The sequence below is a fragment of the Notolepis coatsorum genome (genome assembly GCF_963971535.1).
Source record: "Notolepis coatsorum genome assembly, chromosome: 17".
NCBI classification, from domain to species: domain Eukaryota; kingdom Metazoa; phylum Chordata; class Actinopteri; order Aulopiformes; family Paralepididae; genus Notolepis; species Notolepis coatsorum.
In genome coordinates this window covers 17,829,546-17,846,210 of record NC_140181.1, presented here as the reverse complement: position 1 = coordinate 17,846,210, position 16,665 = coordinate 17,829,546, and the positions used below count along the sequence as shown (strand labels likewise).

Below are 16,665 nucleotides of genomic sequence, written 5' to 3'. Positions count from 1 at the left end.
CATTGTGAGAAGTTTGATACAGTTCTTGAAGTGGTATTTATTGATGTGTGATAAAGTTTCCTTCATTGTGTGAAGTGCTATTTATTGACAATTGATATCGTATGAAGTGCTATTTATTGACAATTGATATCGTATGAAGTGCTATTTATTGACAATTGATATTACTCTCCTTCATTGTGTGAAGTATCACCAGGTTGCCGTGAATAAAACCCTGCCCGGTCAAGACTGATTGGGGTTCCTGACATGAGGTTGAAGTGGGCTTATAGTAACTTTGTCCACCCCTTTTTATGTAATAAATATTATTGTTAAATTAACCTACACTCTTGTGTCTTTCTTAAAGCTAGGAACTTAGCGGGTGTAACATTTGGCGTAGTCAGTAGTCCTAGCTAAGTAAGCATTCATCTTTTCATGGGGGAAGCGGATTACATGTTTTTTTCCTTATTTTTGAGCACGTGAAACGGCAAGAGCAGCGGTGGGCCAGGGCAGCATTCGATACAATCGATATTTTAATCAATCGTCTTGAAAACCTTGTCGGTTTCTCAGACTATGTGCTAAGCTGGTTTAAAACATACATCAGAGGGAGGAAGTTCTATGTTAAACTAGGAGGCCACATGTCTGAGATATATGACAACAACTATGGGGTTGCACAAAGGAGTTGCCTAGGTCCTTTACTCTTCTCCCTTTACATGTTACCACTGGTGATATCATCAGAGAACATAATGTAGGTTTGTAGTGGCTACTGGGACATAATTCACGGCATTCTAGCCTATTGTGGTGTTTACTACATCTCCCGTGACCCTTAGCGGGGGATGACGTAGTTAAAGAGAGACGAGTGAAAGATGAATGGAAGTGTTGTTTGTGCGACAGTAGAGTGCGTAATAAAATAGTGTGTTTGCATCGGAACACGACTCCGTCTTCGCTATCATTACTGCATTCCTACATTGGTGACCCTGATTTTCTCTTGGACGTATTTCGGTGATTATATCGAACATGTCAACTGAACAACAGAACGCAGATCGCACATCTTTGAACGCAGTTTCACTCAACCGCCTATGTTGGATGCCTATGTTTCTCACTCCGTTTTCATGGACCCCGTTTGCTGTGTTGCCCCGTCGGCAAGTGTTCTGGTGAGTCTGAACAGGACCAGACTCAGAACTTTCTTTTCATTCATGGACTCTAGAAGATTCACCTGTGTATTTTGAGTTCTCCCTTAAAGGGACTGTGCCGCTTTTTTGTTGTGAATAAATTATGCCCTTGTTTTGGCTAACTCTGATTACCTGTCTGTGTCGTGCAATTGGGGTCGCATTACAATCCCTAACAAAAATAGTGTTTTTGCATCGGAACACGACTCCGTTGTCGCTATCATTACTGCATTCCTACAGGTTTCCATATCTATGCGGATGATACACAACTGTACATATCTGCTGAACCAAATTATACAGCTATTAACTTCAGACTGCTTCATCATCATCATCATCATCATCATCATCATAATCGTTTTATGTCCCTATTTTCCCACCACTACAGTGAGGTTGGACGGGGCGATGACTCCACTCCACTGGGCACCGTTTTGTGCCATGTCTTCATGTATCTCCAGATCCCTCATATCATTTTCCACACATCCCCTCCACGTCTGCTTCGGTCTCCCTCTCGGCCTCCGCCCGTCCACAATCATCTCCTCCACCCCTCTCAACATCCCACCCTCAGGGAACTAGCTACATCGCCAACACTCAGGCCAAATTACAGGCCAGCAAGAACACTGCGATCATCAGCTGCTGGACTACTAGAGACTCCCAGAAACAGTCAAAAGAGGATCGGTGATGCAGCCTTTATCAACTATGCCCCAAAACTATGGAACAAACTGCCCAAAAACATCAGGGAAGCCAACTCGCTAGACATCTTCAAAAGACAGCTTAAAACCTATCTCTTTGCTCAGGCATTTAAATGAAACATCAGGGATATCCTGACACAAATTGTACTTTACCTGCACTATTCTTATTCTGCCTACTTTTATACACTTCCTATCAAATTTATCTGTCAGTTCTATGCTAATTTGATCTGGGGCGACAGTGGCTCAGGAGGTAGAGCAGTCGTCTGGCAATCCGGAGGTTCCCGGTTAGATTCCCGCTCCTCCCGGGCAGCGTGTCGATGTGTCCTTGAGCAAGACACTTAACCCCTAATTGCTCCCGATGAGCAGGTTGGCACCTTGCATGGTTGCCTCTGCCGCTGGTAAGTGAATGTGTGAGTGAATCTGTGAGTGAATGGGTAAAATGTGAGTAACAAATTGTAAAGCGCTTTGGATAAAAGCGCTATATAAAAAAGCAGCCATTTACCATTTACCATCTCACTACCTCTTATGCACTGTAATTTTAAGAGCGCTGCTCTGTTGTAATTCAAAAATGAACTTTGTAAAGAAACTCAAAGTTGAGAGCGATGCACTGCTCTGTTGTTAAGTTGTGAGCGACTGTTGTGTTGTATGCACTGCTCTGTCGTATGTTAGAACTTTGTAAAGAAACTCAAAGTGTTAACACATTCGGCGCCAGACACGACATATTTCGGGTTAACTCGCCATGCGCTGGGCGCCAAACCCGAGAAAAGTCGGGTTTTAATCGTTATTTTTTTTATTCGCTATATCCATTCACAATTCATCTATCTAGCCTGATGTTATCATTGGGAATGGCTCTGAGATCGCAAACGGCCAATACCGCCACCTAACGCCTTGCGGCTGGTATTGCACATCATTGGAATCCCTCTGGCTTGGGCTGTGCATCGATCTAAGAAGTCCGGTCCAGGTTTTCCTTTTCGGGCATGAGTAACGCTTATAACACATGGATTGGGGAGACTCGAGCACCGTGGATTCATGTGTTTTGGTGGATAATGTTGAACACACAACCGCAGTAAATATTTGGAATGGCGATCAGATAATTGGATTATTCTTTTTGCAGTACATCATAGACGAGGTAACGACTATATGTTACCAATCTTGCGTTGATCCGATGATTTTTTCGCTGTGATCGCAGCGTGTGTCTGTGTGTGTGTGTGTGCCGTGTCCCGTTGGCTGCGATCAAAGCACGGAGGGCCATTTCGTGTATGCATGAAGAAACATAATACCGATATGAAATGCATTGAAGCGCTGTTTGCTGGAGTTTCTTGGGATTACACTGGATCACTCTAAAACTATACTCATATTCACCACGTATAAATCGGAAATGTATGGATGAAAAAATTATCCGTTTTTTGCATCTTGACCAGAAGAAACTCACTGACAATCGACGTGGTTATTAGATCCATAGCTATAATATTTAATATAGGTTTAGCACTGCAAACACCAGAACTTATTCCCATTGAACAGAGTGCTGGCACGCAATGGCCCAACGCCCATAGCGACCCCTGGCGCTCAAAGTGTTAAGAGCACTGCTCTGTTGTATGTTAGAACTTTCAACTTTGTAAAGAAACTCAAAGTGTTAAGAGCAATGCACTGCTCTGTTGTATGTTAGAACTTTGTAAAGAAACAAGTCAGCAGGAAGGTTCTGTACAACAAGTAAGCAGGAAGGTTCTGTACAACAAGTCAGCAGGAAGGTTCTGTACAGCAAGTCAGCAGGAAGGTTCTGTACAACAAGTCAGCAGGAAGGGTCTGTAGTATCTGTACAACAAGTAAGCAGGAAGGTTCTGTACAACAAGTCAGCAGGAAGGTTCTGTACAACAAGTCAGCAGGAAGGTTCTGTACAACAAGTCAGCAGGAAGGTTCTGTACAACAAGTCAGCAGGAAGGTTCGCTACAACAAGTCAGCAGGAAGGTTCTGTACAACAAGTCAGCAGGAAGGTTCTGTACAACAAGTCAGCAGGAAGGTTCTGTACAAAAAGTCAGCAGGAAGGTTCTGTACAACAAGTCATCAGGAAGGTTCTGTACAACAAGTCAGCAGGAAGGTTCTGTACAACAAGTCAGCAGGAAGGTACAACTCTTTCAGCTGAGTAACAATGTTCATCAAACAGTGCTGAAACTCGGGTGCTGCAGTTATTAGTGCTTAGTAGTAAAGAAGACATATTAGTATAGTAGGACATGAGTGCATGATAGTTTAAGACAGTAAGAAGGTTAGTTATTGAATTTTTTTTATATATTTCTTTCATTTCAGATATTGATTGAAGAAGTGTGTTTTTAGTTAGGTGACGGTGAAAGATTGGTCGGGATTCGGCTCCTAACTGTGGTGGGGAAGTTCATTCCACCCTCGTGGGGCAAGGACTGAGAATAGGCGGCTTCTCGTTGATGACCCTCCCGGAGCTCGGATAGGAGTGGGTCTGAGGCGCCGGAGGAGGCAGAGCGGTCATTATGAGACCCAGCTGATAAGAGCTACTGAAATACAGACTCAAATACCAACCAACAGGTACCACTGGTCCAACCTCCCAGTAAGGCAGACATTTGTAAAAATGGACTCATTGTACATTTACTGTACAACATGTACAACTTTCACTTTGGAGATAGACTCTAAAAAAAAAAGGATTATTGGCAGACACTTGTATCTGGTGAATAAAGATTCTGATTATCAAGGAGATCGTTGACACCAAACCAAACCCATGCTTATGTGGCGGGTGGCATTAATGAGAAAGGAGGAGGGGCCTCAATGAGCCGGGTTCCCTTATAGGGGGCTACCTGCGGGAGGAACGTTAGTTGGAATTGTTTGTTGCGGCTGGTGCAGTGAGGTAGGTGCACACCTCACTCCGGCATGCAGGAACAAGCATTACACGCTAAGGTAGGCAGTGGTAGTATTATGGTATAGGAGTAGCGGGTTTTAATGTGTGCTGGGCAGTGTGTGTGACATGGAGTGTTTGTTCCAGATCATTTGCCTGGTTCCCAGCGGGATTGAATAGTCGGTAGGATAATAGGACCACCGACGGACCAGAGCACCAGTGGTCCAGCTGCTCTTTTAGTGAAACACTTTTAGTGATCGTTTGGTAGATATATAATCATGTCTAATCCGCCCGGGCCAGTGGGCCGGTAGACGGGCAAAAATAATTGGGTCTTGCCCTTGGGGCGGATTAGTTTTCTTTACCTATGTTTGTTTATTTGTGTGTCCGTTTCCCCCCCACCATAACACCAACCCATGTACAAGGTACCTCTCTCAGACGTGAACACGGGCAGGCCTAGTGTGCCATTATTATATGGATGCCGTGGTTATGCACAGTTTGCACAAGTTGAATCACCGAGTGGTATGATATCCGTTTACTTCATTGTGAGAAGTTTGATACAGTTCTTGAAGTGGTATTTATTGATGTGTGATAAAGTTTCCTTCATTGTGTGAAGTGCTATTTATTGACAATTGATATCGTATGAAGTGCTATTTATTGACAATTGATATCGTATGAAGTGCTATTTATTGACAATTGATATTACTCTCCTTCATTGTGTGAAGTATCACCAGGTTGCCGTGAATAAAACCCTGCCCGGTCAAGACTGATTGGGGTTCCTGACATGAGGTTGAAGTGGGCTTATAGTAACTTTGTCCACCCCTTTTTATGTAATAAATATTATTGTTAAATTAACCTACACTCTTGTGTCTTTCTTAAAGCTAGGAACTTAGCGGGTGTAACACTTATAATATACATTGCTTGCATTAATCTAAAATAGCTCAGACATATTCGTCATGTTGATGAAATATGCATTTACGTTTGTTCTTCGTCTATTTTAGGATTTGAAATATCAACGGACCATCGTGTATACGGAACCTTTCAGGCTGCAATTCGAAACTGGTCACCGTAAATGTCCAACCCCCCCCCCCCCCCCCCCCCCCTAATGTACAGTCTCCTCCCCATCATATTCTCTGTTAGGATCTATGGGTAACAGTACTGTATATTTGCATATCGTATATGTCACAAATTGTGAGGATTCGCCTGTCCCTGGACCCCTTTTCCATGTCTCCTCTCTTCACCAGCCCCCACCCTTGGACATTCTTGTTCCTCTACCTTCACGCACCTGTTGGGAGTTTGCAATCAGGTCGGGAGAGTACTTAGGTTGCAGACTCCCCTCCAGTCCTTGTCGGGTCGTTCTGTGTTCTGGACTCTGTGTTCGTTCTGTATTCTGTACGTTACCATCACCTGCCGCGTCTCCGGCGTGAGACAACGTGCCAGCCATCACCACCTGTCGCCGTTTGCCTGGAGTGGGACACCGTCTTCGCTCTCTAATTCTCTACGGGAGGTTTTCCAGTGTTCCCACTCCAGACGTCAAGCCGGCTCGCCATCGCTCCCGATTCCACGGGAGGAAGGCGTCTCTTCGTGATCCTCGTTCCTGGGGGTGAGGCTCGCCGTCGCTCCCTATTATTCCACGGGAGGATGGCGTGTGCCCATCCCGTTCCCCTCGGACCCCGGCTCGTCGTCGCTCCCTATTATTCCACGGGAGGATGGCGTGTGCCCATCCCGTTTCCCCTCGGACCCCCTTTGTTCTGCGCTGCCCGTCTGCAGCATCCGAGGAGGGGGAGGAGGATCTCCATGCCCGGCCTCCGCTGTCGGGCCCCTGTCCCCGTGCCAGGCCTCCGCCGTCGGGCCCCTGTCCCCGTGCCAGGCCTCCGCCGTCGGGCCCCTGTCCCCGTGCCAGGCCTCCGCCGTCGGGCTCCTGTCCCGGTGCCCGGCCTCCGCCGTCGGGCCCCTGTCCCCGTGCCCGGCCTCCGCCGTCGTAACCCTGTCCTCATCCCTGTAAGCGGTCCTGGCCCTGACACTTAGCCCTGACACTTGCCCTGGTCCTGGCCCTGACACTTAGCCCTGGCCCTTAGCTCTGGTCCTGGCCCTGACACTTAGCCCTGGCCCTTAGCTCTGGTCCTGGCCCTGACACTTAGCCCTGACACTTGCCCTGGTCCTGGCCCTGACACTTAGCCCTGGCCCTTAGCTCTGGTCCTGGCCCTGACACTTAGCCCTGGCCCTTAGCTCTGGTCCTGGCCCTGACACTTAGCCCTGACACTTAGCCCTGGCCCTTAGCCCCTTAGCCCTGGTCCCTTAGCCTGTTCGCCTGTTAAAGGCACAGTGCCGCAGTTTCATATTTCATGGACTCTTGTGTTTTTTGTGTTCTCCCTTAAAGGGACTGTGCCGCTTTTTGTTATTTAATAAATATTGCCCTGTTTTGGCTTACTCTAATACCTGTCTTGTGTTGTGCGATTGGGGTCGGTTTCAAACCATAACACAAATGTAACAGTACTATATATGTACCTGTATGTCCCTATGTCATAAATGTCATGATGTCATGTAAGTTGTGTATGTCATAAATGTCACTATGAATTGAAAATGGGGGACCCTGATGTAAACAAGACAAACGTCTTTCTCTGGTCTGCCTCCCCTTAACAATTAATAATAATAATAATAATAATAATATCTTAAATTTATATAGCGCCTTTCAGAAGACCCAAGGCGCTTAACAGCTAAGGGAGGGGGACAGGGAACAACGTAACAACAAAATAATAATCAAAAGGAAAGAAAGAAAGACAACGAAAGAAAAAAGGGGAAATCAGGCAGAGTCATTTACAAATGTGGGTTTTGAGTTGGGATTTGAAGGAGTGTGCAGGGATGTAGCACTACGGAATTGTGTGTATTGAGCCGTACTGTATATATATTGTACCCATTCTGAAATCTGTTAAATAAAGTTTTCATTCATTCATCACGGAACACACTGACTGAGTGCGTCACCACTAAAGGTCTCGCCTCCAGTGCCTCCACATATAAAACCAGCAGACACACTCTCTCCAGACCGAGCCTCTCTCTTTACGCACAGACTCCTTCACTCAGTATAGGACTGAAACACATAACAAGGTGCACTGTTCTCTACACGCGCTCTCGCCACTCACCCACCGGGTTGTGTTCAGCCGCGCCATCATCATCATCATCATCATGGATGTTGTGAACTGGACTCTCGCCGAGCTGGACCACCTGTTACCGGGGGGCTCCTCCTCATCATGGGACGCACGGGCGCGGAGACTGTTCGGCAATAATAATAACGTCTCTCTGCCGCCGTCGCCTCTCGACGTCAACGGGACCGCGGCGGCACCACCGGGCGAGGCGGGGGAGGAGTCGGACCTGGACGTGAACACGGACATCTATTCCAAAGTCGCGGTCACCGTCATCTACGTGGCGCTGTTCGCGGTGGGCTGCCTGGGCAACTCGGTGACCCTGTACACGCTGCTCACCAAGCGGCACCGGCTGCAGCACCTGCAGAGCACCGTGCACTACCACCTGGCGAGCCTGGCCGTGTCCGACCTGCTCATCCTGCTGCTCTCCATGCCCATCGAGCTCTACAACTTCATCTGGGTGCACCACCCCTGGGTGTTCGGGGACCTGGTGTGCCGCGGCTACTACTTCCTGCGGGACGGCTGCTCCTACGCCACGGCCCTGAACCTGTGCAGCCTGAGCGCGGAGCGCTACATGGCCATCTGTCACCCGTTCAAGGCGAAGAGCATCATGTCCCGGAGCCGCACCAAGAAGCTGATCAGCGCGCTGTGGCTGGCGTCCTTCCTGCTGGCCACGCCGATGCTGTTCACCATGGGCCAGGCGGTCATGAACCACGAGAACATCTGCACCGCCATCGTGTCCCCCGTGACCATGAAGACGGTGCTGCAGGTGGGTTAACCCCCCTAACCCTATAACCTATAATCTATAACCCTAACCCCCGTGACCATGGAGACGGTGGGTGTCGGAATCACCTGTTACGCACCGAGGCACGGACCGCGGGTGCTTAATTGTATCTGTCTTTCTTTCTACACTGTAAAAACTGAGCGTCAATTCATCTCATCACTTTTAAACTGTATCAGCTAATTCAATGAAACTAAACCGTGTAAAATGCAATTCATAAATGGTTCAAATTCATTGAATTCAGCTCAATTCGATTTCAAACGGCACATAGCCTTTTTATTTATTTTATTATGTATGGTTTGGTTACTAATAATTATTTAATAAATATTAATTAAACCCAATCCCAGCTTTTACAGTGTATAGGGAGAACCATGTTCATTTGAGTTAGTTTAGATTTTACAAAAACGAAATATAAAAATGATATATATCTGAGGGACAATAGTATCTCTCTCACTGCCTCTTTCTCTCTATCTATCTCTCTCTCCCCCTTTCTCCCCCCTCTCTATCTCTCTCTCCATCTTTCTCTCTCTCTCCCTGCCTCTATCTCTATCTCTATCTCCATCTTTCTCTCTCTCCATCTTTCTCTCTCTATCTCTCTCTCTTTCTCTCTCTCTATCTCTCTCCGTCTTTCTTTCTTTCTCTCATCTTTCTCTCTCTCTTTCTCTTTCTCTCTCTCCATCTCTCTCTCTCTCTCTCTCTCTCTCTCTCTCTCTCTCTCTCTCTCTCTCCTCTCTCTCTCTCTCTCTCTCTCTCCATCTTTCTCTCTCTCTCTCTCTCAATTCAATTCAATTCAAATGGCTTTATTGGCATGACGTAACATGTACATGTTGCCACAGCAAATAATTTATATTAATGTTACACCCATCGGCGTATTTAGACCACTATCAGTAGGGCACGTGCCCTACTGATTATCATCTGTGCCCCACTGATATATATATATATTTTTTTAACAAATGTTTTTTATTTTCCCTTTTTTAACATGATCAAATTATCATTTAACACGATCAAATAATTATTATAATATTTTTTTACTTCGCTTTGAAATATTATAGTGAAATATTTTGCACTGTTGTCGCATTTATCTTGTTGAAATCCTCCAACAGGCTCTTTTTTGTAAGTTGACTGGTTTGCACACCAATAATACAGTGCAATAATAGAATAGTAGAATAGATAGTAAAATTATGCAATAGAATGGCCAGAGTAAAATAGTGCTACAGTACAATCAACAGCGGGGTGTATTATGGCTATGGTGAAGAGGTACGTTTTTAGCTTATTTCTGAAAATATTAAGAGATCTAGCTTCCCTAATGTCCATAGGTAGTGTGTTCCATAACTTTGGTGCATAGTTAGCAAAGGCTGCATCCCCGATTTTCTTTAGACTGTGGCTTGGAACCTTCAATAGACCAGTAGTAGATGATCGCAATGTTTATACTTTGTATATTATAAGGAGGAGGATTTCTTATATTTCTATGTATTTTAGGGGTTTGGGGGGCTAGCTCTTTTTAATATAAATGTCAGATTGTTTTATTTATTTCATAGATTTCTATGCATTTCAGGAGTTTGGGGGGCTGGCTCCCCAAAATAATTAAATAACATAACCCTAACCCAGTGCTTCTCAAACTTTTTCTGTCAGGCCCCCCTTTGGCGGACAAAAATATCTTGCCCCCCCCCCTCTCGAAAAAAATTTGCCGGTTTTGGCCGGTTTTTGAGCGAAAATTGGTGGATTTTGTAATTTTTTATTTTTTTTTACTTACTTTATTTCGGTTTTAGGGTTAGGTAGGGTAGGGCCTAACCTAACCCTAAAACCGAAATAAAGTAAAAAAAAAGAAAAAAATTAAAAAATCCACAAAATTTCGCTCAAAAAATGACAAATTTTTTTCATTTTTTTCTTCATATACTTCTGTGCCCCCCTGTGCCCCAGTAGAATGCTGGGTCTAGATACGCCCCTGGTTACACCCGCTAAGTTCCTAGCTTTAAGAAAGACACAAGAGTGTAGGTTAATTTAACAATAATATTTATTACATAAAAAGGGGTGGACAAAATTACTATAAGCCCACTTCAACCTCAGGAACCCCAATCAGTCTTGACCGGGCAGGGTTTTATTCACAGCAACCTGGTGATACTTCACACAATGAAGGAGAGTAATATCAATTGTCAATAAATAGCACTTCATACGATATCAATTGTCAATAAATAGCACTTCACACAATGAAGGAAACTTTATCACACATCAATAAATACCACTTCAAGAACTGTATAAAAAGAGATATCAAACTTCTCACAATGAAGTAACCGGATATCATACCACTCGGTGATTCAACTTGTGCAAACTGTGCATAACCACGGCATCCATATGATAATGGCACACTAGGCCTGCCCGTGTTCACGTCTGAGAGAGGTACCTTGTACCTGGGTTGGTGTTATGGTGGGGGGGAAACGGACACACAAATAAACAAACATAGGTAAAGAAAACGAATCCGCCCCAAGGGCAAGACCCAATTCTTTTTGCCCGTCTACCGGCCCACTGGCCCGGGCGGATTAGACATGATTATATAACTACCAAACGATCACTAAAAGTGTTTCACGACAAGAGCAGCTGGACCACTGGTGCTCTGATCCGTCGGTGGTCCTAATATCCTACCGACTACCTTCAATCCCGCTGGGAACCAGGCAAATGATCTTAGCGTGTAATGCTTGTTCCTGCATTCCGGAGTGAGGTGTGCATCTACCTCACTGCACCGGCCGCAACAAACATTTCCAACTAACGTTCCTCCCGCAGGTAGCCCCCTATAAGGAACCTGGCACATTGAGGTCCCTCCTCCTTCTCATTAATGCCACCCGCCACATTAACATTAAACATTAATTAGAAAACAGATATAAATATCAAAGTACAATATCATCAAAACATAAAACATCAAATATTACAGCATAAACGTGTGTCAGGTGACTGTCACTCACTGTCCCTCAGTTTATGGCAGGCAGCAACACAGACTGCTGCTAGCTCACAGCTTGTTGAGTCCTCCCCTAGCAGGACTGATCGTTTTTCTGTATCTGGTAGTCTAAGAAAACCTTTTGTTATTAATTAAATTTTTCTTAAATGCGTTCTCTAAGATATTTATATTTTATATTTTTCACATTGGGTGAGGAAGTGTATCTCTGTTTCAGGCTCATTGAGGATGCAATGACAGCACAGCCTTTGCTCTGCAGGAAGCCAGGTTTTCCTGTGCCTCCCCTTTTCAATAGCAAGGCTGTGCTCACTCAGTCTGTATTTTGTCAAGGTTCTTTTTAGTTGTTGATCAATCACCATGCTCAAATAATCAGCTAGGTCGATTTAGAGCCAGATAGCACTGCATTTAGCTCTGTGCTTTCCAATAGGTGATGTTGTTTTGTTTTAGCTGTGTAGTAATTTGATTGATTCTGATTATTGATGTGTTCTGTTCCTGAGGTGTGTTAATAGAGCAGGTTTGTGGACTCAGCCTCAGGACCAGCTGGTAAAGGGGTTCCTGATGCTCCTCAGCTCTTGGCTCTCTCTCTCTCTCTCTCTCTCTCTCTCTCTCTCTCTCTCTCTCTCTCTCTCTCTCTCTCTCTCTCTCTCTCTCTCTCTCTCTCTCTCTCTCTCTCTCTCTCTCTCTCTCTCTCTCTCTCTCTCTCTCGCTCTTCTCCCTCTTTCTCTCAATTCACTTAAATTCAAGTAAATTCAAATGGGCTTTATTGACATGGGAAACATACGTTTACATTGCCAAAGCCAGTGTTAAAACAAACAAAACAAAGAAAAACAGTACAGTTCAGAAGTAATTTTTTATGTGATTGACAGTCTCTATTCCGTTGGATGTCCTTTTCTTGTCACAGCAGCTCACAAATCTTGCTGCTGTGTTTGCACAACAGAGTTTTGAGTTCTTTTCCATGTTTTCAAAGTCTCTTTGGGTGTTTGCTATTTGTGGGAAGTATATGTCTCTGATGTCTTGGTATAGTGGGCAGGTTGAAGTATATATCTCTGATGTCTTGGTATAGTGGGCAGGTTGAAGTATATGTCTCTGATGTCTTGGTATAGTGGGCAGGTTGAAGTATATGTCTCTGATGTCTTGGTATAGTGGGCAGGTTGAAGTATATGTCTCTGATGTCTTGGTATAGTGGGCAGGTTGAAGTATATGTCTCTGATGTCTTGGTATAGTGGGCAGGTTGAAGTATATGTCTCTGATGTCTTGGTATAGTGGGCAGGTTGAAGTATATGTCTCTGATGTCTTGGTATAGTGGGCAGGTTTAAGTATATGTCTCTGATGTCTTGGTATAGTGGGCAGGTTGAAGTATATGTCTCTGATGTCTTGGTATAGTGGGCAGGTTGAAGTATATGTCTCTGATGTCTTGGTATAGTGGGCAGGTTGAAGTATATGTCTCTGATGTCTTGGTATAGTGGGCAGGTTGTTAAGAAGTGCAGCTCGGTTTCCACCTCTTCTTGTGTGCAGTGGGTGCACAGTCTGTCTTCTCTTGGGAGCCAGGTCTGCCTATGGCGGCCTCGCGATGGCTTGTTTCTCTCTCTCTCTCTCTCTCTCTCTCTCTCTCTCTCTCTCTCTCTCTCTCTCTCTCTCTCTCTCTCTCTCTCTCTCTCTCTCTCTCTCTCTCTCTCTCTCTCTCTCTCTCTCTCTCTCTCTCTCTCTCTCTCTCTCTCTATATATATATTTATTCATTATGTAAAAGAACAGTTTCTACCCACAGCCTGATGAACCGTGAATCCGCTCATTACTGGACTCAGCCACTTTACTGCACCTCGTGCATAAGATAAGATATTCCTTTATTGATCCCCTTGGGGAAATTCAGGCATCATAGCAGCATGGGGGATGGGGGGGGTACAGGTAATAAAAACAACACAAGCAGTGTAAACAAATAAGTCAAAATAATTTACTATCTAACTAACTGAAATATACAGTATTCACAGTGTCACATAAGGTGCAGTATGCATGAGGTAGTGTTATAATTTACTGTCTAACTAACTGAAGTATACAGAATTCACAGTATCACAGTATTCACATAAGGTGCAGTATTCACATATCATGCAGTATGCATAAGGTAGTGTTATTGTCCTCCTTGGGTTCCTATTAGTTCTAGTTGGATGTCTGGCAGCAGTCCCTGCCCACTGTTGTGGAACCTGATGGCCGCTATTATTTGAGCTAGTCTGTGTACTTATTTTAACTTTTTATTTGTATTTAATTATACTTAGTTGTACTTATTTTATTGAACATACAATAAAAACACATACAGTTTATTGTATATAAATACCAGCTTTTTATTCTGTAAATTGTTGCTTCTTATTACTTGGTGCTGTGGAGCAAATGGAAATCTGAATCTGATTACTCCTCGCCACTGAGAGTTCGAGCTGCTGCGGTGAAAAGATGCGACAGGCTGCCTCCTCGTGTACCGGAGGGGACACGTGATGCAAGGCTTCTGTCCTCACTACAGCCGACCAGTGGGAGGCATGGTCTAGCAACGTTCAAGACAGGGGAGGGAAGAATTGGATAATATGAAATTGGGATGGGAGAAAAATAGAAAATGGGGAGAAAAAGTGGATAAAAAAAATAAAAATCTGAATCTGATCTGTATTTATATTAGTGCTGTCAGGCGATTAATTTTTTTTTATCTAATTAATTACAGGATTTGTAATTAATTAATCGAATTAATCGCATTTTAATCGCATAACCATTTTAGGCCTGATATTCTATATTCTATAATCATATTTCAAATAGCATGTGTCCGGATGGCAGAATTCAGTACTGTATCTAAAAAAACCCTTCTGTTTAATCATCTTCCATTTATTCATTTGCTTAGATTTTTCAGGTCTGGTCAATTTTAGCATGCTGTTATTCACAGTCAAAGATAATAATTTTTTATTGATATTCTCATTTGGTTCATTACAATTTACTCAAGCCTAGTAACAGACACAGTATTTCTGACACTGGGAATACATTCCCTGAGATCCACAGATGTCCCTAGAATCAGATACCAAGAACATGCAAATGGACCATATTAAAAAAAGTCTGTAAATGTGTATTCTACATTCTTATGGAATGAATGAGATACAAAAAAAATATATATATATATTAAAAAACTATAATTAATAATTTGCTGTGTAATTAATTAATCTAATTACCGCGATAAACTGACAGCCCTAATATAAAGATCAGTTTATCACCTGTTCCTACTGCTCTCATTTCCGTTCCAGACTTACTAGAGTCTTTGAATATTCTTTTAGCCTTGGCCCTGCAACGCTTGGTATAAAGGTCCTGGAGAGTGGGAAGCCCACCTCCAATTGTGCTGAGGAGCTTAAAATAACTCCACACAGCTAACACACAGTGGCGCTCACGTTTAGCTAATGCTAACGTTGTTGTCGCGCTACTACTGTTCACGTGGGCCTGGTCTACAAGATACACTACACGACTAAGGTACCCATGTACATGTCAAAATACTTCCCAAAGGTCAGTGAATACCACGACCACAACACCAGAGGGAGTTCCACAAATCATGTTCAAGTTCAAGTTCTCAAGTTCTTTAATAGTTGTCATACAGAAGTACAGAATACTTTCATACAAAATGCTTCTTACTGTTACGCTCCATCAACCCAGATTCGGCACAAACAAGGGACTAAACACGTTTCGCAATTATGCCACATCAATGTGGAACACCCTACCCACAGCCGTAAAAATTATGTGAATCCCTACTCTCCTTCAAAACCGCTCTCAAAGAGCACCTACGGGAGGCTGCAATTGGAAACTGGCCCCGGTAAATGTCCAAACCCCCCCCCACCCAATGTACAGTTTCTTCCCCCTCAAATGTATATATTATATTTTAGAAACTCTTAAACAGTACTGTATATTAGATTTGATAAAAAAAAATAACAGTACTGTATATTTGTATATCTTGTATGTCATAAATGTCTGGATGTAACAGTACTGTATATCTGTATGCCATGTATGTCATAAATGTCATTATGAATTGAAAATGGGGGACCCTGATGTAAACAAGACAAAAGTCTTTCTCTGGTCTGCATCCCCTTAACACAATGGCGCCCGAGCACGGATATATACATGTTTCGATTCCACCCGTTGTGGACAGAAGCACGGACATGTCCGTGGGAAGGTTGTTTTGGCTTTATTCCATTTTAATAACCTATTCAAGGTCGCCGAGCGGCACTGCAGATGTACCCTACTCTTTGAATTCAAGAAAGTGCAATACCGGCCAGATCCTCTTAGGGGCGCTATCGCGATAATGCAGTGTGCCCTGTGGCTGAAGGGAGCATTCTTTTTTTTGACTTTCAATGGAGTTTTCAGTTAGCTGGATTCTGGATGTGCAGCATGTAGCTTGGATTATGTTTTGGATTGCGGATTTCACTATGCAATAAGGGGATTTATCATCAGCCAATGGACATATCGATCTACCAGATGGCGATCGATAACGGGGAAATGCTCTGGGGGATCCAGCCGGCTCATGGTAAGATCTTTTTCACATAAATTACAGCCCGATCGAGCCTTGTTATGATACAATACGATCGGCTTATGTGGCTACTTAGACGAACACGGTTATTGGTAATCAATAATAAGAAACAACGTCCCCCGCCCCCCCCCCCACCCCCCTTTCATGCATACATGCTTGAGGATCGTGCCGATCATATGCAGTTTGAGTTTTAACTGTAGCATCTGTATAACGGAAATGCCATTGGATATAACGTTAGTAACTATTTCTCGCCTTCCAGGAATTATACTAGACCAAATGCCATATAACGCTTATATTCACGGCGCTATAAAATGAGAACGTATTGATGATTTTTTTTTTTTTATCCATTTTGAAGGGACGGTTTATGGTCCCAATTGACAATGAGAATGGACAGATAGCAATACTATAAAGTATAGATTTAGCTCTACAAACAGCCCCACATCTGTTTACATTTGCCGGTCCTCTAGAGATTTATTAGATGCATCCCAATGGCCCCTAATGTGTTAACAATTGTGTGTATTGAGCTGTACTGTATTGTACCCATTCTGCAATATGTTAATACCATTTTCAATCAATCAATC

The 16,665-nt window shown here is 43.8% G+C and overlaps 1 protein-coding gene across 1 annotated transcript in view; it reads left to right on the top strand.

Annotated features, from left to right (window-relative positions):
• Positions 1 to 16,665, top strand: part of ntsr1 (neurotensin receptor 1 (high affinity)) — a gene marked incomplete at both ends in the record, with an annotated part of 158,334 nt that overhangs the window by 61,005 nt on the left and 80,664 nt on the right. The window contains 1 exon segment of the mRNA XM_084333358.1: positions 7,841 to 8,591. Coding sequence (XP_084189484.1) covers positions 7,841 to 8,591 — 751 coding nt within the window.